At 41.1% G+C, this 26,106-nt stretch overlaps 1 protein-coding gene and 1 long non-coding RNA gene across 2 annotated transcripts; both read right to left on the reverse strand.

Moving 5' to 3' along the window:
- Positions 1-26,106, reverse strand: LOC146504976 (rho-related GTP-binding protein RhoQ). Its single transcript, XM_085182800.1, has 5 exons — positions 23,386-26,106; positions 23,032-23,090; positions 8,683-8,847; positions 5,465-5,560; positions 1-2,899 (listed from the first exon to the last, which is right to left on the reverse strand). Exons 1-5 carry the CDS (start codon positions 23,525-23,527, stop codon positions 2,738-2,740), a joined length of 624 nt encoding a protein of 207 aa, XP_085038926.1. The 5' UTR covers positions 23,528-26,106; the 3' UTR covers positions 1-2,737.
- On the reverse strand, positions 17,216-22,920 carry LOC146504977 (uncharacterized). The gene is made up of 2 exons (XR_014877592.1): positions 19,218-22,920; positions 17,216-19,085 (listed from the first exon to the last, which is right to left on the reverse strand). It is a non-coding gene; the product is annotated as an uncharacterized LOC146504977 (long non-coding RNA).

Here is a 26,106-nt window from a genome sequence, read left to right on the forward strand (position 1 = left end):
TTTTTAAGACAGTAAACACATTTATTGAGAAGAAAGAAGCATCAACGGGAGAATGCATCGGTGGCTGTGGCACTTATAGGTCCTGGATCCTGAGGGTGGACCTTCACACAACATAAGCAAGCAAAACTGTCCAGTAGATAGAAGGCTTGTTCACCCTGCAGTCGTCTCTGCTGCTCAAAAAGACAGTTACAACAATGCAGGCTGGGACAGAGAGGAGGAGCACCTTTTACATTAAAGCTTTAATCAAACATTGTATCTGACTCTGAACAGAAAGTTAACAGCAAGTTGGCACCTTTGATTAAAATCTTTTTTTTTCTTTTTAAAGATTTTAAAAAGCAAATGCATAAAAACAAGAAGCACTGGCATTTTTATGACTGTCTTGCAAGAAAAGTTCAGTCCCGACCTCCAGTTGTTACATACCTATAAACATATTGGCTGGAGACCTTTGTTGCATACACTTTGTTTCGTGGAGGGGAATGGGTGGAGTACTTGCTCTAGATCCTAAAGTTGAATTATTATCTCCATTTCTATTTAAATTGTAATGCAATTCAGAGGTTACAGATTCTTTACGAGATCGCTTAAATGACAGGGATAGTCCATGGGTGCTGGTCAAAAATTCCTTAAATCTCTTCTGGCTTTCATTTCAGGACCTTATTGCCTAAAACACGATTTTTTTGATTCAGACTTTTTGAACGACTGTCTCCTGCACATGGGTTGTTCCAGCTATTCATATATCTAGCTAAGTCGCTAATGGCTAGTTTCAAACTGGTGATTTGCCAAACTGAGTTGCACCATGTAACATTAAAAAAATCATCTAAGCTTGAAAAGGCTTTAGTCATTTGGGTTACAATGGTTGTGATACGATCTGAAGAATATCACATAACTTTATCAAAAATGCCCAAAACAACAGTTTCAGAAGGCTAAGTAGTTGCTACATTAAAACAAGCACCAATCAGTGATTATGCTGATCTAATTTACAATATGTTTGACATTTAATGCTATTGGCATAACATTTTGTAACTTGGAAATTATTTTAAAGTGTAACAGATAATTTTCCTCAGCTTATAAATAGCTTAATATACATTATTTTGAAATATGGTCAAATATGTCAGCTATGAAGCTAACATTAGCCTTTTCAGCTAGCTGATAGATCTTACATTATTTTGCAGCTACTAGGCCATTAGGTGCAAATATTTAATGACAACAAATGTCCTTGTATGTAACTACTATTTGTGGTGCAACTTTATGTAGTAATGAACACATCTCCAAAATGTAACGACCTAACTTATAAGTAGGATTAGCAACAGCTTACTAACTAACAGCTGTTGCAGCTAGTTCTTCAACCCTTCATACCACTTCAGAAGTTTGGATCAGTTGTGCACTTCCTAAAGAATTGAAATTCGGGACGTTCAAGGAAACATCCCAACCACTTTTTGTCGACTTGATAAACTCTGAAGATGGTGTGCTACGCTCATACTTGTGCCCGATAGAGCAATGTGCATCTTCTGTGGTTCAGTCGGTCTATTCTGGGATGGGGTCAGTTTCTGAAAGCAGAGAAATGTGCTTGGCTTTGCTAGGAAACAAAGTGTCACCATCTGTGCTTCATGTTGTGCAATAGATGTACAGCATTGGGTCATCTCAGCTATCGGACTTCGATAAAAGCGTGTGCATTGGAGTCTTTGGACGTTGATATGAATCAGAGTTTCATTTCTGAAATGAGATCCCTCGTCTCCTTTTCTCTTTGTAGAACTTCCTTAAATGTCGATTAAAGAATTATTGCAGAATAACAGAAAATAAAGGAAATACATTTATAAGCTCATAAAGTGTTATTTGCACAGATTGACTTTTCATAAACTCTGGATTATATAGATTTCAAAAATGAATAATAAACCTCCTCAGACTCTGATTAAGACATCAGACTCCCAACTTAACTTTTCGAATGTTTTGGCATGCCACGCTATAGAACATTTTTTCCCATTTTCCATAAGGCAAAAAACAAGACTTTCAAACTTTAAGATCACTCAGTCCTAGATCCAAAATCTGACATCTGAACTGCGTTTGTCCCAACACAATCTTGGGTGGTTTTTCATTAGCAGGTTCTCAAACGACAAATAATTGGAGACAGACTTTTTTTTGGGCCAAAGATCTTTTTGGAAGAAGTTTTAAACAAAAAGAACTGGGCCCTTATGTCCAGAAAAGTATCCTGGACACCGTCACAGTGTCACTAAAGCCAGCCTCTCTTTCTTTCAATAGCTCATTATTTCTGGTCTTTTCTCTTGCACATTTGATCTTGTATTTAGAAATATACTAATCAATAATCTACCTCCCATAAACATAAATGACATGAGCTCTTTAAAATGTAGCATTAGTCATTCAATGTCATTTTGTGTTTTGTTTTTTTGTTTGTTTTTTTGTCCATATGACAGCATACAACAACACTATACAGAAAAATGATTAAAAATGGTTATAAAAGAATGTGCTTCTGAGGCAAAAGTCTTTTAAAAGAAGAGACTGACTTGGGCTTTGTGCTCCTTTGGTAGTAAACTGCAACCCTAACCCCAGTGCTGGACAGCAAGAAAGAGTTATGGCCATCAAAGAGCTCCAAAGTAGCTCTCGTTTTGTCCTTTCAGTCCTCTCTTTTGTCTCAGCTGCTGTCTGTGCATTTTTCTGCCCGTCTTTTGTTCTCAGTTCAGGTTTGGTTTGTGGTTGATTGCTGAATGATCTCTGAGTATATGTATCACGTAATCAGACAGCAGTTAATGCAGCGAGGCCCCAGTCTCCTTTTCAGAGACCCCTTCTTTCTCTTGGGGGTCAGGATGGCAATGATGGCCTCGTCAAACACCGTCTTCAGGCCCTTCTGGGTCAATGCTGAACATTCCACATAGCAACATGCACCAATCTAAAGAGAACAGAGGGATCGTCAGTCACAGCAACGCAACGTTCAAACGGCACTGACATTAAAATAGTTTGGAAAATGTGTCTATTCACTTTCTTGTAGATTGGTAGATATGCCAAACTGTAGCACTATCAAAGAGTTAAATACCCAAAGGCACAAAGACGTCACTTGCACAAAACATCAGGAAAAAGTTGATGAATCTGAACTTTACCAATTTAGTCTGCCAATGTCAACGAACACGCCAACTTTTCACCCTTATGGGCTTCATCCAAGACAAAATGGAGGTCCGGTCATTGACATAGAGCTATCTGGCAAGTGATTGGCTTAAAGATCAGAAGAAAATTAAATTCCTGATCTCAAATACATCTATGTAGCATATAACTTATCTCCATTTTCTCTCGTGCTTCTTGGTAAAGTTGACATGTTTGTTATTTAACAGCTTTTTTCTATGGTTTATATGCAAGTGCCACCTTTGTACCTTTGGATATTAAGCAGTCCTAAAGTGTGAACTGTAAGATGGATATAACTGGAAAACAGAGAAGCACAGTTTTCACCAGATTTATATTTTCTTTAGAGCTATAATAGTGTCTAAGAGTATCCATTTACCAGTCCTGGGTTTTTGGATCACCTCTGCCACAATGCTACGACACCCATCCATTAAAAAGGAAATGTAATAAGAGTGGAAGAGGCTCAGCAGCAGCTCTGCTAGCTAGAAACGCTGAATGCTATAATTGTATCAGGCTAGCAGTGTAATCATATATTATTTGCTTTGGCTATGGTTGATATTAGTGGGTAACTTTAGAAGCTAATGGCAAGTGAGCAAGGCCAGTACAGGAATGTTTATGGAGGCCGCTCAAGCATAGAAAACAGCCCGGTGAATGTTCACATAACTGAATAAATAAGTTAGCCCTTTAAAGCCAGAAACATTTATTATTTCATGTCCAATATGAAAAAAGGCCCTTCAAACACCTGCTTTGTGTAAAAAGTTGCTTTTTCAGTAGGATAGTCAACATATACTTGATGCCTTTAGCTTTCATTAAAAGCATTTTTAATTTAAAAAATATATAACATCTTATAGATAAAAAAAAAACTATAATTGATATAAGTACATAAGTGATATTCCAAAACTTTCAGACCCTTCCCATCTAAACAAAAAGGCTAGACCAAAAAAGCTCTTTAGCACCTAACTAAAGAGCTTTTTAGAGGTTAGCATTCATTGGGGATCCAAATTAAAGATTTGTAAACACTTATTTCTTTTGTCAAGTCATTCCTTTGTACTGTCCAAAGGAAGCACAGTAACCTCAAACATTTTCACTATCATGATTTTTCAGCTTTTCTTCTAAAATGTTGACTCTGTTTTTACTGTGGCCAAACAAATTTATCTTTGATTTGACCGTCCAGAGCACAGTTACTTTAGAAAGGCGTGAACTCTGCAACGGCCAACGGTAGCTTTGCTTTAAAGCTCTTTTTGAACAGCAAATACCATTAGTGGCACGGCTCCCAGGTGAAATCTGTCTGCAGTGTAGAACTGTGAAGGCACATGACGTGTTAACAAAGGAGCTGCAAGAGTTTCCTTTATATCTTCTGATGGAATTTTTAGATCATCAGACTGGTTTTTATATCAAAATATCTGACTTGAATGTAACAGGGCAGCCAGTCATGAAATCCACACTACTTTTCCTTACAATGGGATGATTTTTTTCCTTCTTTTCTTTCTGAACTGTTTGGAGCTCCTTTAAATAATTTACCAGACTTACAGACTTTGCTTCTGAAGGCTTCAAAATGTTCTTTAGATGTTGGCATGATGGGATCCCAAACAGCAAAGCAAGCTATAGACCTTTATTTATACAGGAAAAGCTGCAATCTATCACTCCCTCAAAGTGTTTTGCATCAATTGTTGGACTAGGATGTATTTTTACTATGTATTTTTTCAATTAGAATCACTTTTGCTTCTTCAAATATGGGAAATAGTTATTTTTCACATGACTGGATAAACTATTTCTTAAAAATATTTTAAATTTACCCTTTTTTAAAAAAAAAATTCTAATCTTGAGTTGGATTATGGAAGATGGGTTACCTACAACAGCAACTATAGGAAACAATACCCAAGGTAAAATGCTGCTCACTTTGAGGAAAAGGGGTCTAATTTGACCCGACATGTTCTTCCAAGTTTCCTTGAGGCCTCAGAAAACTTCATGACTCCATGAGACGAGAATCGCATTGAAATCTTACATTGCCAAAACGGCACGGATACAGACTTTAAAATGAATCTAGGCAGTAATGTTTTGAAAGACTGAGCCTTATTCATGCTCTCTGCCTGACAGGAGTGATTAATCACAGATCGCCCTTGGTATCTATGGTGCAGAGTCTCGAACTCTGCTGGACATCTGTGTTGGTCCGGAATGTATTCCTGGAAGTCGAAGAATCCGCAAAGGTCTTGATTCCAAGAATTTCTAAAGAGACATTCCTAGGTCAAATCCACACACAGGAATCTAACTGGACTGGACAGCTCAATTCTGCAACAGCGAAAGTGAAAATAGAAGCTTCCCTTTAGTTCGGCATACAAACCTCCTTTGCCAGTTTCTGTCCTTGCTCGGTGGCAATGGGCTTCTCCTTCATGTCATTTAGTTTGGCAATGGTTTTGGGGTCATCACGGAGATCAATCTGAAAAAGATAAGGTACGCTTCTTTTAGCTGAGTCAACATTAGTATTGCTGTTATGATATAGATTTTATTAATAGCTCATATTTGCATAACACAGAGGGATTTCATCATTGCTTCTATACATAGGAATGAGCTGTAACTGACAGTGTGAGCTCTCATTTTGTAACACAGCCATGTTGGCCCACACTTCCTGCTCTTGTGCAAAGCAATTTCACAGACAACCACAAGTTTCTTCACTCTCCTTTTATTCACTGGAACCTTCTCCACCTACAGCCGTCCATATCTCAGTGATATCCTGTTACAACCAACAAATCCAACTGCTAAAGCTAACAGGGAGCAGCCTTCATTAACCTATTTCTTGATTGGGGAGATTTGCGGCAGCGTGCACATATCAGCATCCAGCCAGTGGAGCGGCGAGTGAGTTATAGCAGGAACTGATAACAGCGCAGTAAACATCAGCTGACACAAGATAAATCAGACACCCACTCCAGCCTCCTCATCACTGCTGGGGCTCGGCTGCACTGGCATTTGGTTGCCAGGGAACCCCAAAAAATCCACAACTGCCCTCAGTTTTAAGCAAACGCGATATTGGCCGTGACTTTTAAGGTTTAGGAAATAAGCTAATGCTCTGGATTAATGTTGTGTCATAAGAATCAGTAAACTGTTAATTGCTTCTTTAACAGATTTAAACCTCACATTTAACACAGGGACATAAAACGCCTAAAGCGATATGTGACAAATCAGCCTGAGATCGTTGGTCAGGTTTGTACTGGCCGTTCCATATTTTTGCTGTTATTTAATAAATTATTTCTTCTGTTCTTTGGCTCAGCTTCACAGCTCCTCGACTACATGAGTGGCTGGGCTTAAAGCTGCACTAATTAGTACTTTTATAATGACAGTGGCTGAAAAACATAATCGTGGAATTTGAAAATGGTCTCTTCCAGACTCGGATCTACATCTGCCCTCAGCATCACTGATCACTTTAGCATCTTTCAGCTCGGTGTTTTGGTTTTACAGACCAAAGCTTTAATGTTTCAGTCAGCAACTTTACCAACTTCATTACTTCCAACTTGCAATACACTGCAAAAAGCACGGTTCCCAAGTTAAACTTGGCAACCGCAAACGATTGAAGCAACTACCAATCAGAGTGAAGGATACAGCTAATCGACATATGACAGGATGGTAAGTAAATTAGAGGGTTAATACATACATTTTACATCAACCTTATGCATTGATAATATATTTCATGAGTTAATCACAAAACTAATACACTGCATGACTCATGATGTAATCACAACACCAGTGCAAAGCAGAAAAAACAAAGTCTGGATGGTGTTTATACTGAAATAGGCTAATTTCTAAGTTGAAGAAAACAGTGTAAGAAAAAGAAAATACATTGTTCTTTATCACTTTTCAACTTTCTTGGTAAATGGTAGGTTACACCACTTTTTTATCCCCCATATAACTAAATAACTGCATGAATCAGAGAAACACAAATAAATCTAGAGTCAGCTGTGGAGTACTGCAGTATTAGCCAGACAGCTAATATCTAATTCCTCCATGCTAACACCTACTGTCTATTTCAGCACCTGTACTTTTAGATATGCGCCTACTCTTAGTTCCCAGTTCCCAGTTGATCAGCTATCATCATTTGTCTTTTTTACGTGTAATCTAATACAATATGTTGTTTATAGTCATTTATAAAGAAATAGGTTTGATATTATTGTGTTTGGTGTGAAAAAAATAGCTTAGCAGAGGAGAATGGATAGATGGATTATGCTAGGTGCGGATTTATTTTATGAAAATCTAGCTGTTAATAAAATAACTGCTTCAACTTTTAATACCACTGCAAAGTTCTGCTGTCTTCTGAATGTGAAATTTTTCTTTATTTCTCATACGTCAGCTCCTCAGCTGAGCTCTTATTACAACAGCAGAGATGTCAATCAGATGCTTTTGGAAAAGAGACACGAGGGTTATGTGAAGTACAGCAGCTCAGTGTGTGAATGTAAACACAGACAAAGGAGGCGGATTATGAGACAGAAGCACAGCAGGAGGATTACTTGACAGCTACAGACGGAGGAATGGAGAGATTGCTTTGTCACTGTAGCTAACTGCAAGGATGCAACTAGCATGCTAACAAAGCTTTCTGGTAAAATTTACAAAACTGTGTCCCAGTTTTTTCGTTTTTTGTTGTGTGTTTTTTTACTGTTTTTATATTCCATATTATATATATTCATGTTAGAGTAACCAGCATGTTTGTTAATGTACAGCAGCACTTGCTATTGGCATTTGTGCTAACGCTAAAACTCGCTTATGCTAATCATCTTTATGTTAGCGACTGAGAATCATTCCTTTATGTAAGATAACATTAGACTTGACTTACACTTGCTCACATAACTTTATAAAAACAAAACCTAAAAAAAATAAATACATCCAGGAATATAAATTTACTTATAATAAGTAAATTTTTAATTTAAATTATATTTATTAGTGAATTAATGACGACAGGCATTTTTTCACTGTTTTTCACTTATGCCCCTTTCCCTGATTGTAAGAGCATCTTCTCACACACACAAACAAACAAACACACTCACACATACATTGTGGGCAGAGTGGAACTGACAGGATACAAGTGAAGTGAAATAATGTTAATCAGGCCGTTGACAGTACATAATGTTACCATAAGAGCAGTAAAATAAGTCTTCCGCCAAGCTTAATAACAATGAGAGCGAGAAGCCGGCAGTGACACCACTGTCACCAATAAAGCAAAAAACTATAACGAAGACTTGAAGGAAAGCGTAGCTGCACCACCTCCATTTATGTATATAAAGTGGACTTCCACGTTGTGACTGTTGTACTTGGTCTAGCTTTCTGAGTCAGGATCAGACTGATACTGGATGAAAATGATCCAAGTTTGTTCAAATATGTCCAAGTAATTGAGTTTATTTTTCATTCTTTTTCATCTCTATCCAAACACATCAGGTATGAGCTCAACAGTGTATTCTTCTCTGGTAATCTCATTTCATTCCAGCGTGTCAGAAATGACAAACGCAGGTACATCCACCACATATGCGCAAAGCAGCTGAGAATGGGAAGCGTCTGTTACGTGTTTCCAGAACCAACCTGCGTGCCGATGAGCAAGTAAGGGACACTGGGAGCGTACTCCTGCAACTCGGGCACCCATTCTTCACGCACATTCTGGAAGCTGGCGGGGTTGACCACAGAGAAGCAGATGAGGAAGACATCGGTCATCGGGTAGGACAACGGCCTCAGGCGGTCGTAGTCCTCCTGGGAGAAGACAGAGCAGCACCAGTTAACATTCAGAAGATATGATTCACTCCTGTTCCTCACATCTGAGAAACTGTTACTCATCGATTATTAAAGGATTATGAGATGAGCTCAGAATGATGACCAGAGAGCTACACAGTGCCAAAGTGGCTCCTGAGCTGTGTTATGTGCACTAGGGTCCGAGTTAAAACAAGAAAAGAATACCAAGAAGATGACGTTAATGTGAGAGTTCCCTTTCTGACAGACAATCAGTTATTATATCACATTTGCAGTCCTTTAATGCGAGCTGAGCACAAGGCATCACCACAAGATGCTGAGAACCAGACACACTGCCATCTCCGATATATGTGTGGTGTAAATGACCAATTCACCAATGCAACACTGCCCTTTGTGAGCCAGATCAGGCGCTCCCTTGTCCTTGCCAAAGATGAAGTCTTTTCGACACGTTTTTCCTGCCGCTGGTTAGAGACACGGGGAATCAATGGATCTCCCATAAGGAGATACGACTCAACCAAACCAACTTGACTGAGTGAATCAGTCTCAGTTCCGTCACTTTTATTGTTTGCGACACTGAAATCAAGAAGATTGAATACAACGTCCGACCAAGATGCTGCAAAAGGACAACCAAACACTGAAATTAAACTCTTTCATCTTGATGCCTTCAGCGAGTTCAATTCTTTGCCAAAGCAGACAGCACTGTGTGCTATCACCGAATCGCCTATAACTCAATTACAAACCGCTGGGAATGGCTTTGAAAATGAGCAGAATGACAGAAAACTCCTCAAACAGCAGTACATCAGCCAGGCAGAGGCGTCCTCCATTTTTGTCACCCGGGTAATGAATTTAAGATATACAGACTTTATATTGAATTGGAGCAGATGATAAAATAAGCATACAAATCTTCAAGCCCTGTGCTCATGTTGTGCATTAGTCAACAATGCCTCACTGGAATAGGTCAAGTGCATATAATTCAATACTTTACGAGTATTTCATCCTCTTACTTCCAAATGAGTGCGATATTTCACAGATGGGGCTCATGCAGGGATTTCAAACAACTCTTAGAGGCTTTTTTTTCTTAAGCTATGTTCACACAGGTACCACAACCCTGAACTTTTCTCTGCAATACCAGATAAAAATACACGTAAAGCTAATCGGATTGCTGCTCACCTGTGACTTGCCAAGCACAAAGCGTGTGGGATTCTTGGATTGCATCAATGTGCGACTAACAGATTAACCACTGGCATCATGCACGCTGCCTCACGCAGGTTCTATTCAGGCTTCTCCATTAACCAAAACACATAGAACATTTCCAGTAGTGACAAAACATTAAAGCAGAGCGCTTCTTGCCGTGTGCCACATCTGAAAAAAAGACATCCATAAATGTGGTAAACACCCCGACCTGATTTTCAAGATGTCCTTAGGTCATGTGTAAAAAATTGCCTCAGAGTGCTCGGGGGAGTTGAGTTTTGTTACACTGGCTGGTTGAGTGTTTCGACAGCACAATAAGTTAAGTACATTTCCTGTGTCATCTAACCTGACACTAGCTGAACCTTCACACCCGATAAAACCATTTTGAGGGCAAACTATCCGGTGCTAGCAAACCTGAGAGCAAAATTAATAAGAATAATCTTTAAACCTTGTGCACAACACATGTTATACAGTTTAGGCAAAGGTGAAACACGAGCTAAAATGATCTGATGGAAAGTTTCTCAGCTGTCAGATTTTGCAATTATTTGCACACTGTCAGCTATAGCATGTTACACATGAAGTCCAGGTATATGATTTCTTAACCAACTTTAGAGCGATATTTCCAGTGGTTGACAAAAATAAATTTAAATCTTATTACCAGGATTATCTAAGAATAAACTGTCTCCAACAGGCATTTTATTTCACAAGTAAGAAGGAAAAACCATTATACCGAGCAACTAATGAGAAAATGCCGGCGAGCTGTATTATCAGTGTTTCATAAGCTTTACCTAAAATAAGAAATGACATCGGGATATTCCTGTGTCTGCTGCCTCAGTTTTAAAAAAATACTCTGAGAACATCGACCTCAAAGTGCATTACTAACCTGCACTACACACATTTAGTGCATATCAAGGTGTAGAACTCATTCTGGGCACTGCTACAACACTGAGATGTGGCAATATTGAATTATTAACCTTCATGTTCAGTGTCATTATGATTAAGTATCATGACTTGTCAGGTATTTCATTCTTTGGGTTAGCCAACATTTAATAAACCAGGTCATGTCAAAGTCAGGTCATGCCTATCCATTAATAATGACTCATTTGATACAAAAATAGTAATAAAAAATGAAAAAAATCTGATTGATGTTTGGTGTGAGCAGCTTTGGTCTTTACAACAGTACCCGTTGTTCCCTGCACACCAACTCATAGCTTTTTTAAGGCCCTTAGCAGGTAGATTGGACTGTTTTAGATCTTCTTAAAGTATTTTTTGGTTCTTCATGTAATCCAAGATTACACCTGATTTTTCTGGGCCTAGAGGCGACTTTATTTGAATTAACGGGAGCAGTGTTAGGTTATCAGGTTATCAGGTAACAATTCAGATATTGTTAAGAATGGCACCTCCATAGACTGTTTTGGTGTAAGGGTGCTGCGATGAATATTTAGTGCATCCTGGATGAGCTGATAGTAACATTAACTTGCTCTTACAGCCTTGGAGGTCACATCTGATTTTAAAAGGGTTATTTCTTTAAAAGTAATGGAAAGAGAAATTTGCCAAATGTTTTAAAATACATGACTTAATATAATGTTTTACATACAAAACATAGGATGTTCACAAGTGTCCCCCTCCAGACTCGTCTCATACCTTGGCGAGCATGTCTGAGTCACCGCTACCAACTTTCAACCACGTCAAACTCACGAATCCGCTCTTTCTAACAGTACGTGTTTCGATTATTACCTGTAGAGGGTTGCAGAATTAAAGCACTTTGAATTAGTCTTTTAAATACACCCTGTATAATAGTATGAGTTAAACAATTTAAAAGTCACACATCTAAAGCCACGTAATTAACGGGCGAGGCACCTGTTTGAACTGCAACTGCATTAACGGCGAGGACTCCGTTGATCAGGCGCTTGATTATCAATACGGTTGCTTCAAAGTAATACAAGAGAGAAGCAAATTCTACCCGCCCAGCAAAGACCCTGAAAAATGTTGAAGGTGACTTTGCCAGATAATATTGATTAAAAACTGAAAGACGGAAAGAATCTTATCAGGTTAGTGAAGAGACGTCGAGAAAAAGATGCCTTTTTGTTTAATTTTTAATGGCATAAACAGATTTTTGATACTCTGTTGGCTGTGGATGTTCTGCTCACAGAGGCATAGGCATCTGCATTTCTGTAATCTAAATATGATCTAGATATCTGGTTGAAATTCACATTTTTACTTTTGGTGGTGGTGCTGGGGACATTGCCCACCTCCATCAGATCCTACACTATGTCCATTTAGATTATTTATTTTCTTTGGGACAGCAAAAGGAATATTTGCATTCACATCATCCAGCAGCTCTCGTCTGGTCCCATATATACACCTCGTGTGTCACATTCAGTGTTGGGGAGTAACGGAATACATGTACCGCCGTTACGTATTTAAAATATGTACAAAATATGAGTAACTGTATTCCGTTACAGTTACCGTTTAAAAAGGTGGTATTTAGAATACAGTTACTTTGTTGAAATAAATGGATTACACGGCGGTACTTTCCTGTTTCATATTGTGGCGGGTCAGGACTGTTTGGGTTTTGTTTGACAGCTACGTTCTGTTGTTCCAGGCGGCAGCATTACGGTTGCCATGGTTACAGTGTGACGCTCTCTCTCTCTGCGTGTTTCCTGGGTGAGAGAGGCCTTTTTGTTGTTGTTGTGCTAAGCTAATAGGCAGAATGCTACAGGTATAGCTCTAAAGAATGTAGCATCATAGGCAGTGTAGTCCGTGCTGCAGGGAGAATGGACTGCCATACCCGTTATGTGTCTGTGAGCGAGGGAGTGAGAAAAAGGAAAAGTACGAGCTGTCATCGAGCAAAAACGGGAGCTGGAAGCATGTAAATATAATAATAACAACCACTGCAGCCAAGAAGAGAGCCTGACGAGCCCAGTTGTAAGTAAGCTAGTAAGACTCGACTGTACACCGTGTTCGTGTTTTCCTCCGAAAACAATAAGTTCCGTTGGAGCAGCCTTTCAATGCCTCTCTCTGTCTCTTGCTAGCAAAGTTGACCCAGACAACAAAGTAAAGCTAGTTTTCGGCTACGAGCCCGACACGAACCCGACGTATTAGCCAGAGGTCCCTTTACTACGGTTCGGAGCCGTGGACCTTCAGCAACAGTAATAAATCACACAGCAATAGTACATTCATGTAGTTGTAAACAGCATGATAATATATTAAGTAATCCAAAGTATTCAGAATACGTTACTCTCATTGAGTAACGTGACGGAATACGTTACAGAATACATTTTGGGGCATGTATTCTGTAATCTGTAATGGAATACATTTTAAAAGTAACCTTCCCAACACTGGTCACATTCCTGTGTGTTTGTAACCTTTGCCTGCACAAATGAATCCAATTTCCCCACAAGCTGCAGACGCAGTGGAAGCCGCTCAGCAGTTTACTGTAAACAGGCCCGAAGCTTGTTTGATACCCATCTCTGTACAGTTTCCTCAGCGCACGGCAAACACAGCAGCCATTCAGAGTCTTCACAGTGTATCGTCCAGCACGTCTCCAGCGCCCAATCCCGGATTTAATGAACAGAACTGTTTACACCATCGCTGCCGTGAAGGTGCTCTGGATAAAAGTTTCCATTAAAAATATGTCCCACATTTTTATTGGTTCAGTCCAGCAGTTCATGAGCGCATCTCAGACACGCTGCACAACGATCTGTCCAAGTTAGCCGGGAGTGTACCGTAAATATTATGATCAGCGGGAAAGGAATGATGGAGGGAAAAAAAGGGTGAACAGGAGCAGCTTGTGCATGTGTACATTAAACTCTATCAGCGTCTGTCTATACATGCCCATACACTTCCATCAGGGCCAGACTCGGCGCCTTCAATGAGCCACTGTGAGCGCTCGGCTGTGTGACTGCGCTCTGTTGACTCAGTGACATATGAGTGCTATATCAGTGAGTCATTCCCTCCTCCTCTCCATCTCCACAACTCTCTCTCTCTCTTCTATCTTTCTCCCTTTCTACTTCCATCGCCTCCTCGGGGCTCTATAAACCGCCTATATCAACAGCGTCAGAGACTCTTGCTCTAACATGGCTGCCGGGTGGGAAAGCAAGCCCAGGCAGAGACGCTTCTGATCACAAAGTTCAGACTCCGATCAGCCAAGCTGCACATTTCAAAATACTTTATTTCACCTCGAGAGTAAAAGAAAACAGAAACAAAAAAGGGAGGGGGTGGTGCCTTTTTCTACTCCCACTAATGGCGATTAATGATCATTAATCATGGACTGAAGCTCTAATGCACTCTGTCCATTCATGTCTGTACAGTGAGAGCATCCTGCCATAGTTCATTCAAAAAGTTGGTTGTTCAGCGTTTCTATTTATAGATGTTAATGACAGCAGTGAATAGACAACAAAGAAAGAAACAACAAAGATTTTATGAACACTAATATATAAAACTGACAGTCCAGATGTATCTAAATTCTTTACCACAGGTTGCAGTGTGTTTTGATAATGGAGCATTTTGGTAATGGCCTTAAGGGATAATCCACTAATCCAAGCGCTTACTCACTCAAATGAATGAACAAATTTGGAGAAGGAACCAAAGGGAATACCAATAACTTTCTCTATAAATATGAGTTTACTCATCTTAGCATTACTCGGCTAGTAAAAACGGTTTGTATGATTTCCTCGAGCTTTGTCAAGACCCCGATGATGTCACAGGAGGTTATCTCAGGTCCTACACTCGATCCTGCTCTGTGTCGTTTGGCTTTGATTTTGAGTCTTTTTGTTCCTGCTGCAAAAAGCAAAAAAAAGGAAACAAATTCTCCGGAGGACTAAACGCACGTGAATCCACAGCTGCGAATATTCACAAACAACCATTTCACAATCATTTTCTTAAACTACAGGCCCCAGCTGTTTAATTCAAGAGTAACAGCATGTCCTCGATTTGCAGTAGGAGCAAGCATGTTCGTGGCAACGTGCCGCAGTCAAACGCTGGTCAGGTATTCTGGGAGTTGGAAAAATTTGCATGGCGGGAAAGGAAAGCGTTACAGCATAACAGTGGATTCCTACACTAAACACTGTGCCAGCGCCTGTATACGCGAAAATAACTGACTCCATCCATATTACCACTAACTGCAAAGTTGTTTTTCATGTTATTTTGACTGGGACCCATAATTACACCAGACACGTACCCAAATATGTTGTCACTGGTTAGGTGTCTGGTGTTCCATTTTGCAGATTCAGATATTCACTATAAGCAGCTTTGTGGTGCAGCGGTTAACACTGTCAAACCACATCAGGAAGATTCAAACCCTCTGGTTTGCATAGGCCTTTCTGCATCATCTTCCTGTGTCTGCCTCGGGGTACTCCAGTTTCCTTCCACAGTCCAAAGACATTCATGTCAGATTAACTGTGCCTGTGTCCAGGTGTTAGCCTGGTGACTGGTGACCTGTCCTAGGTGAACCACACCACTTGCCCTATGACAACAAGGACAGGATCCTTAATCCCCACACCCCTGAACTGGATGAGCAGAAGAAAACAGACAGATGTTTTCATTCTAGACTTGAAAATCATCACCTACTCACTCACAGCGGCCTCCAGAGAAGCTGGCGTATTGGGATCACAACACTATGTATATGCTGGGAATCAGTCCTATGCATCTTTCATGCATGTGTTGTCAATACACAAGCTGCTAAAAACCCATCTTGGCATTGTAAGCTACAAGCCAGATGGGTGCCAGCTGTGCTGCACATCATGGCGCATTTCAGAAAGACAAGAAGAGACTTAAATCATTTCAAAATGTAAATCCTGGTGCTGACTTCAAAGGCCAATCCAAATGGCAGAAAAATGCACTACACACCCTTTGCTAAGTCAGAAGCTGTAGTCTGGTATTTCAATCGAAGTCCAAGCACAAGTTTCAAAGCCACAGAGAATATCCAGTGTTTTTTTTTTTCATTTATCAACGCCCTTTCATGCACCGGTCTCAACAGCATAGCCAAGTGATATAATGAACCAACTCCTGCTAATTTTTCCAAAAGGTCAACAAAGACTTTCTTTTTCAAGATTCAAGACCTCTGGGCGCCGGTACAGCTCATTGGGTAAAGCAAGCAACCCATAAACTGAAAGGCTGTTGCAGACCCTGAGGCCTGCTGGGACTTACTGTATGCCTTCCCCCTGCTCTCTCCCAGCCTTCCTGTCTTCTCTCCACTGCACTATCCCGATAAAAGCAGAAAAAAACCCTAAAAAGGCTTTGAGACCTTTATTGTCATTGGTTCAAAAATTCCAACTATGTCAACCTCATATGATGTGACATTTAAAACAAGCCAGGACAGAGCTAAGAAATGAACGTGCGGACGCGTTCATCATCGAGGAACACTTTCTGAGCCACAGTGCAAACAAAGTAAATATTAATAAAGCAAGTCTACTTTACCATCAGCATTTAGAACTAAATATAATGAATTCTAAAGTAAAGCAATGAAACAAACACCTTTCAATCACGTGATGCGTGTTAATTTTTGATCTGGTTTTCCACTAGAGAGCACTTTTAAAAATCCTGTATTGGTCAAGCTCTAGTCTAGCATTTCAGTATTTGGCCTTAGATATGTATAAAGTGTGATGAGCTTTTTTCACTATTCTGATACTTTATTAAAAAGAGAATCCATTAGTTGCAAACTGACTGATTAATCACTCAATCATCAGGCAATGTGCAAATTAGTTGACTCCGTTCAAGAGAATAGCACTAGAGTTGTTCTGAAGTGTAAAATCTCTTTCTGAGGCGTGCCCACAGCACTCCTGTTTCTCTGTGTTGGAGCAGCTGACTGGTGACCGGCTCATGGCTGAGTAAAACCAGTTTCCCCCTCTTCCAAACCCCACTCGCGTCCCCACCTGTCATCCTTTCACCCCTATTGGGTCACTAGGCCACCTTGGGTTGCTGAGTCAAAAAAGACTCATCAGACTGTACCCAAAGCCTGGACAGGAAATGTGAAAGTGATCATAGGAAGTGCAGCTGAGTGAAGACTGCATCTGACATGCTGAGCAAATCAGCAACAATCCAACTACAAAGTGGAAGTTAATAGCGTAGTAAGACACGGATCCCTCGGGGTCGCAGCTCCTGAGCTCCTGTCCTTGAATGTCGTTTCCATTGGCTCTAGTGCACTTAGCATCCACTTCCTGTTTCCTCCTGCTCCTCCTCGCCAGTGGTGCTAGATTTTCTTGAGTGCAGCAGCAGCAGGAGAATGACTGAATGAATGAATGAATGAATGAATAAGTAAAGACTTTCCCCTCTGCTCCCTCGCCACATTGCAGCGAATTAGACTTCACAGACCTTCCATATGGAATAATTCAATAGGCAGTGCTTGGAGTAGAGACGCAGACGATAACTGGCAGGGAAGCAATAGCAACAACAGATGCGGCGCAGCGGCACTGGGCTCAGAGCCGAGCTGTGATTATGTGGCACTGAGTGACATGTGACACCAACGTGACAGCACAGAGTCGCGACCGCCGACCCCAATGCGTACGTAAGGTTGCTGAAAGGCGTTGGGAATTAGCGAAGCATTATGGGAGCTCCAGCCAATGCCAGGAATATAAATATTGCAGGGAGATCGAAGCCAAATGAACACAGAGGTGGACGTAATGAAGGGTGAGTTTTACATCAACAGGAGAGAAATGGAAAGGAAAACTAAACAGAGGCGTCTGAATTTAACCAAAGCTATTTCACACACACACACACACACACCCCTCCCCCCAACACACACACACATTAGATTAGCCTCCCGCATCTGTCTCTCTCTCTTCCTCTTTCTGTCTCACACACACTATTTTCCTCCCCCTTTCCTCTCTTTGCGGGCATCGAGTCTTTGATCAGACGCTGAAGCTATAAACATTACCAGCTGGCCTTGTGCTCCACATAAAAAGGTCAGCCGAGTCGGGGGCGGAGGCACGGGAGAAACGTGAGGGGGCACATTTTCAAGAGCAGTAACTCTACTCTGGGAGGCCGGCGGCGCCCACAGCAGACATCTGGGAGAACTTCTCCATTTCAGAGACACTCTGAATCAGCTGAAAACAAACCCTCCTCTGACACACACACACACACACACACACACACACACAGCCTATCAAACACGCCAGAATAGACAAAAGGTTGTGTTCCTCTTTTCACAAGTGAGTAGTAACACTTCTACCATCTGTTTTCTTGGGGGGAAAATTATAGCGCAGCCACAGGTAGCTGTTTAAGACAGGGAAGAAAAATGCAGGCTGTCTGCGATCTTTTCCCACTCACAGATTTGTGTGTGAATCAGGGTTTGTGAAGCTAAATATGCCAAATCTGACCTTTCTGAGCTTTGCATTTGTCTCTCTGCTGCATGGATCACATCGGAACAGGTCACAAGAAGTGTTAATAACTATTCAGCTTCTGGCAAGAGTGTAGTTTTAGGTTGCTGTAAGTAGGAGGAGGTTAATTATGGGTGACAGACTGTTTGCTGTCCTGTGCAGCTGAAGTTAGACCAGAAGGCCTTAACGCAAGAAAATCATAGTTGAGTGCATTCAGTTTTTCTCACCAAAACACATTGTGTGTTAGTCTTGTGTCTAAAAAAGTGCTGAATCCATTTCCTTCCTCCTCATTTGCACAGCCAGTGTTTGAGTATTATGAGTTGTGCAATATACAGTAAGCATGCCTTCTTCTTCTACTGCTCAGCTGTTGAACTATTGCTAGGTTATTCTGAGCTGCCAACTGTTAATGAGCAGGAAAGAGGCATACCCTACACAGGAAGGTCTATGCAGCTGTCCACATGCTTCTCTGGTTCTTGTACGTGCACAAAATAAAATCTGTTACACACTCGTTAAACTCTTGCTTTAAATCACTACTGGAGGTTTAAACATCTACAGGGTGCCTTTAGTCCTTTGCTTTAGCCATAGAAACGCCTGAAAATCGTGAAATGATACAAGAGAGGCCCATTCAGAGCGTTTGCCATTTGAAATTACTGGGATTTCTGAACGCATTACAGATAATATGTGGCCTGATTGTCATCTGAGTCACAAACATGATCTGACTAAGATATATATCTGTGAAGGTTCTCAGTCATCCAGGTCATTGTAGTCAAAGGAGCTTGCAAAGAAAAGCGTCTGGACTTCTAACTTAAAGAAGTCCAGACGCTTTTCTTTGCAAGCTCCTTTGACTCTGACTAAGCTAATAACACTGTCCAAACAGCAGACTATAGAAAAAGAAAGTGATCTCATGAATTTAGCGATTTGGAGAACCTCGATCAGACATTTCCTGTTGCTGCTAATAAGACTTTCACAATGATTGGGGAATTTTAGAGCTAGCAAACAGTTTCGAGTTCATCAGTACTGCTTAGATGTCTTGACTGGACAGCTCTCCCTAGGTCATGCCACGGCATCCTAATTAGGTAATGTGATAAAACCGACTCTGTAATTCCTAAAAACATTAATTTGCTTATTTTTTTGTGCTTGATGATTTACTCATGTTTTCACCAAACCTCTCCAAAGATTCAGGCCATGAAGTGCTACCCTGACACTGTTCTTTAAAATGTTATGGCACAATTGTGAAATCCTTTTTCTCAAAATGGCTGTGAAGCATCCAGACTGAGGTAGCAAAGAAAGCCTAAACCACGATGCTCCCACCACCATGCACACGTTTACTGCACATCCGAAGTAGCCTCGGTCATGTTAGTTGGCACAACTAAAAAAACAAACCAAAAGAAAAACAAACAGAGATGACGATAACATCACTTGCTCACTCACACTGTTGTCACAGTTTGTAAAACGCTTATTTGGAAGGTTTTACTGCACTTGGGATAAAACAACACTTGGTCATCAACTTCATTAACCTCCTAAGACCCAAACTCTTCCATTGATATTTGGGCTGATTGGGAGACGATGAATGTAAAAAATTTACCAGATTTTTTTTTTTTACCTAATTTTTGTTTCTGAGAAAAATGAGAGCTACATATGAGGATATTCATTTAAAATGTTGATAGAACAGTAGCAGTATAATGTCCTCGTAAGTGGATATCAGGCCCTTGTAGAGCAAACTTGAGTATTTTGGTCTAAATAACCCAAAATGTGATGTCCACATATGTGGACGCCAGGTCCTAGGAGGTTAATATTATTTCTCTTAACCCGTTTGTCAGCTCCAAAAGTGACATGAGTGTGTGATCAGTAAGAGAAGGTAGACTCACACTGAAAGCCTAATCCTTGTGCAATTTAATCAAGGTGAATAACCTTGATATCTTTTTTTCTTTGTTGTATTTTGAGCCTATTGTGCTTTATTTTCTTACCAATTCAATAAATGCCTACGTAATTATTTACTAGGGCTACCCTTGGAATGTTCCAGAACCCACACTAACGGTCATCAAACCATAATGAACCACATATACTTAAGTGTCAAATCTCATTATTAGGGGTGCAGAGATCATCAAATGCTTATTAATGTAACAGTGTATCAAAAGTTACGCTAAAGCAAGGTATCTGTACTGAATCGGAGGTGGAAAAGTTGGATCAGTGGACCACTAATGTAACTGAACAATAAAAATAGAAGAACATGTTACCAAAGGTGAGGCACTGGGCAACTAAACTAGGCTTAAGTTAAGCTACTGTGTCTGTGCCCACCTGAGGAGATATTTTTGGGAATTTCAACCACCACAAATGTGCTCCTGTGAGTTCTTCCAAAAACCCAACTGCACAGTACGCGATGTGGATGATGCTGCGCGTCAAGCAAATGCTGACCGGCCGACAAGTGGACGAGCGGCGGAGTTCGTCAGGAACAGGAGAAGCAGCAGGAAAAGCGCAGACAGTGACAGTGTTGTTTTTAACACTCAGCTTGGCGTCAGCTCTTTGTCTGTTTGTAACTTTGCTCTTTTCCGTGGCTGACTCATGGACCGACAAAAGCACAAGAGTAGCCCACAGAGCGGCTGTACGACATATTTTTGACTGCCCCCATTTGACAAGAGATGCTCTCTGCAGGTAGATGGGCCGCCTAAATCTGCTCAGGTAGAGCCTGCAAGTTATCATCGAAAATGTAAATGGTAATCTGTTAGAACAAACAGTCAAAGTTCACTGTGAAACTACTTTAAAAAAAAAAAAATAAAGGTCCACTGCAAACTTCCATGTAAAGCCAGCAAATGATAAGTCGTTTAGCAGTTAAAAATGGTTGATTAGGTGTTGATTAGTCTTTTGGGAACGATCTAATCGTTCCCAGTAGGGCTGTTCGATATAACGAAATATATCGGATGACGATATAAAAACATCTATCGTTTCATTTTATGCTATCGTTTGTTTCGTGGTGTCGCAAAATAAACTCTTTACGGCAATATTATTTCATCGTTTTGATGGTCACTGTAATGGTTATATTAATTTCTTAAAGTTATGTATTTCTCTTTTATTTTATATAACCACACTACAGACGGACAAGAGCCTGTTTTTATGGGTTGTCGTTAGCAACAACGACGGTAACACCATCGCATGTCCGCTTGTTTATTTTCCACATAAACCTTTCACAATAAAGCTCAAGATCCTGTTGAGACTTTTCAAAATAAACGGAATCACGTGGAAAAAGTATGCAGAGTATTGACGGATGAGAAGCAAAAATAGAGTCGTCAGGTGCTAAAAAAATCAACCTTAGACTCAAACGTTAGAACAGGCTTTACCCCGCAGCACGCCGTGTAATAAATACTAACAAAGAAAACAGCGGCCTTTACAACCTATGTCTAAAAATGTGTAGTTTCATACATCGGTTAAAACACTCGACTCCAGCTACACGACGCCCAGCAGGAAACACTTCACCTACCCGAGATTCACAGAATTTACAGAAAATATTTTTTTAAAAAATGGTTTATATCGTTATGGGACGATAGAGGTTTTATATCGGGATATGAGATTTTGGTCATATCGCACAGCCCTAGTCCCCAGTGAATAACAAATATTATTTTAGTTTCAAAGGCACAATTTTTGCTTAGTTTGAGGTTGGTAGTACCTGCCAATGTGGCCTTTAGAAATTCTTTTTGAAGCCTTTTTCAGCTTCTTTCCTAACATAACGCTTCAACGACATCCTGCGAGAGTTAAACCCAACACCTCCCATCACCTTTACTGGAAAACCTGGATACAAGTAGCTTCATTGGCACACAGGTTCATGTAGTCTCCAAACTACACTGTCAGTACATGTCAAACAGGCATCCAACCTGCAAATGTTTCTACAGATTGTGTTTGAATACAATTCTTTTTAGTTCTTGGTTTTCATTTTCAGCTAATTTGCTGATAACCATCTCCTATAATCAATAATGAAAAACACTGATGAAGACTTTGCAGACGTATCCAGTCATAGTGTGAAATACGACTAAGAAAACAAGCAAATATTAATGTAAAGAGTTGATGTGCTAACTGCTTCCTCTTTAGCTGCTGTCGCTTAGCTATTCACATCAAACCAAAACGGCCATAAAAACCAAATGATAACTTTTACACTAAAGACAAATAATTCAGGGTCTTTCCTATACGCACACCTCAGTGAGCTTCTGTGTGCTGTGTGTTTCAAGTAGCTTCCTCCATCTGTGTGTACACTGGCTCTTCTGCTGAGGGGACACATTATTTTGTGTGTGTGTGTGTGTGTGTATTACAGTTGTAACTCTCGCCCACTGAATGGCACATTGTAAAGAAAAGGCCCAAGCATTAAGCAGCCCTATTAACAAACCTGTGACATCACTACTGGACATAGGAGCCCTGTTCTCCACATAATAGAACTATTGAAACCCCTTCACTGCCATCACTGTCCATGCCACAGCACACTCTGGCAGTTAAAGTCATGTGCGAAACCCATCACCTGTTGCAGCTTAGTGTCTGGCCTGAATATGAAGCCTGTGGGTGTTTCCAAGGCGCTGTTGGATAGTTATTGGTCCCAGGAGCACATGGGGAGACCGAGATAGAGCTGGGGCGTGTGTGCATGTGTGCGTGTCCTTGACGTGCTTGGCACAGAGCCAGAGGAAAAAATAAACTTTACCTGACCAGCTGTGTCATACAGTCCCAACAAGTACTGCTTTCCTCCGACGTTGACGCTCACTGTAAGGAAATGACAAAGAGCAGTTTAGAGGAGGAACCAAGGGGTGAGGGTGGGGAGTGCTGGTGGGCGGGGGGGTCCCAGCCCCTCTGTGCTATGAAGACGGCAAACAAGTGGTTTTGATTATAGCAACAGATGCAATGCAGTTGGAGGAAGAGTGGTGGGGTGGGGGTCTCTAAAATCTCTCTTCTCTTAGATTCGCATGTGGCCAATTATCAGTGAGCACAGAGCGGCAGCAGTTCAGTATGTCAGGCTATTATGAGATAATAAAGGCGAACAGCAGAACTGTGTTCCTACCTGCATAATGATCAAAGACCGTGGGTACATACTCCTCTGGAAAGGCGTCATTGGCATAGCTCATCAGCAGACACGTTTTACCCACCGCACCGTCTCCGACCACGACGCATTTTAACATGATAGTACCGGTTCCGTTTGCCATGATCCCGACCTTCCCAACGACATCATCGGCCCCTGACGCCCTTGTTATCCTGACCTCCTCCTCCTCCTTCTGTTCCTCCTCTTGCTGCTGCTGCTGGGCGGTGATCCCCGCACGGCGGGCATCACCAGCGTCGGAGGCGGACTGCGCGGCTCACCGAGTCGGGCTGGAACTGCATCGTTCTCCCCTCCTCCCCACTACCCATCAGGTTCTTCCAAATGTCAATGAGTTCCTTTTTTTTAATTGTATTTTTTGTACGACTATCAGAAAGAATAAGATCCCCTCGGCCCAATCCGGTTTTCAAATAAGCTGTCTCCTTAAACCCAATATCGGAAGCGTTTTCTGCCGGTACTGCATGTCTACCATGCCCTCTCCACGGTGCAGCCTGTGCTCTTGCTCCCTGGCGCACTGTGCCGCTGGTGGATAAGGTGGGTGCGCTTAGCCTACTGAAGAGGCGGGGCTTGGGTTTAAAACCAAGGGGCTCCGGATAAAGTACAGTCCGCCTGCTGTGAATGCCTGGATCACAGAGGAATTACACTATTTACACTATTTAGAAGGATCCCGTGTGCAAACATTAGATTTCTGTTACGGGGTGTCACAGGAAATAAAACAATATCCTGTTTTTGAGATAAACTTACCATTAGTTTCCACACACCATCTGAATCTTTCTCAATCCAAGGCTGGTACAAAGTTTATTGGCTTATAAGCTTCACAGTAGGATGTCCATGGAAAAAATGACATTAAACCTCCTTTAAAGTATCAATAAATCTTTAAATAAAGACAGTACTGATATATGTCGGCCATACATGCATGTGTCACTGAACACTTGTTAATAAAATGAAAGAATATACCCAGTCTGTCAGTTTGGAAATGGTGTAACCTAAGTCTGAGTCAACATTCAGACTCTAAATTTAGGCGTCTCCCTCTCTCTCTCTGTTTGCTTTTCACATGACTTTGTGGCTGCGAGGATGAATAGACGATCCATCCTTACTGTCCTGCTGTGTGTGTGTGTGTGTGTGTGTGTGTGTGTGTGTGTGTGTGTGTGTGTGTGTGTGTGTGTGTGTGTGTGTGTGTGTGTGGGATGGATGGAATATGCGATATGTGAGATGGGACCAGGGAGCTGCAGATGGAGACGCCACAGGAGGAGGCATGTGTTTATGAAAGAAGTGAAGGAGGCACACAGATTTGACCTCTGCAATGCAGTTGGCCAGGTGTGGGCTGTCTCTTTGAATTAGTGCACCCCTAGCCATCTTAATAAGGAGCAACTCTTTTTGAAGTGAAAAGGAGTGAGCAGGCACATGTGCAGCCTATTTTCTTCTCTCTCCAAATCTTTGTCTCTGCTTTGTGGGCATTTAAAGAGTCAAGACCTGGCGAAAGCTAAGGGGAATCCCAAAGTCAGCTAAAGACTTCTTAATCGTAAAAGTTTGGGGCAACAAGAGACAAGTTTGTTTTGAAGAGCTCGTCTCGCTTAGACCACACATTTGATAGCGCTGTTGCAGTCCATGTTCACACCTTATCTTTTGTTTCATTTCTGAGTTTATAAATGTGAGATGAGGCAGTGCAGCAGCAGAACAGCAGTAAAATATAACCACATAAACCAGATACCATCTTCAAGTGAAAACACAATCTACATTTATAATCAGCCAAGTCACAGTTTGGCAGGAAACGTCTCATATCTAGAAACTGATTGTGTGAAAGAAAAAATAATAATAATAGAGTCAGCAAATAAGCACAAGCCACAGTAGCACAACAACACCAGTTTGCTAAACTTGCAGGCATTTAAAGTGAGGCTTTACTGTAGTTTTACAACATCGATAGTTTCTATTCTTCAATCTATCTCCGTGTGTTGTTCAAACTAATCTTTATAACCGCCCACCCCTTCCCTCTATAAGATGATCTCTTGGTTGATGGTCCCTAGGCGACTACGAGCCGTCCAATCAGCTGAAGGGGGCGGTGCCGAGGATTCTCCTGCTATCATCACATTTGACAGCTGCTGCAGCGGCTCACATGACCAAACAACAATTACCTCATACATGTAGTACTCCTGCTGAAGGTGTTACATTGGAGGCACCGCTCCCTGCGTTGGGCTGGGATGGTGGCGGGAGGGGGAGCATTCATGAAATCACTGTTATGATTTCACTTCCTGTAGATATCAGTGGGTTTTAAATGACAAGGTTAATTATAGCCTCCAGTCAAGCCAAGCGCCCACCAGATGTAGCTGCTATCTTTCATAGTCTTTCATACTGCAAAATGACAACACCTGCATAAAGTTGGATGTTGTCTATCATCATGGATCTTTAGCAGTTTTAACCTGACTGATGTTCGACATGTTAATCAATGTGTTTGAGTATTTTGGGTGACCACGTGTGCACACCTTCCACATATTGAGATATGTCCCACTTACTGACGTGAGACACGTGCCTCTCGCGAAGAGATGCTGATTTATGGATGCGTCACCACTGAAACCCACAGATGATTACCGGTCAGGTCAGCAGCTGAAACAGCTTAAACAGTTACTGCAACGGGGAGAAGATACAGGACACCATAAAAACAAACTTTCGCTTTCAATCATGCTTCTAAGC

This window comes from Neolamprologus multifasciatus, chromosome 13, assembly GCF_963576455.1.
Source record: "Neolamprologus multifasciatus chromosome 13, fNeoMul1.2, whole genome shotgun sequence".
Lineage (NCBI taxonomy): Eukaryota > Metazoa > Chordata > Actinopteri > Cichliformes > Cichlidae > Neolamprologus > Neolamprologus multifasciatus.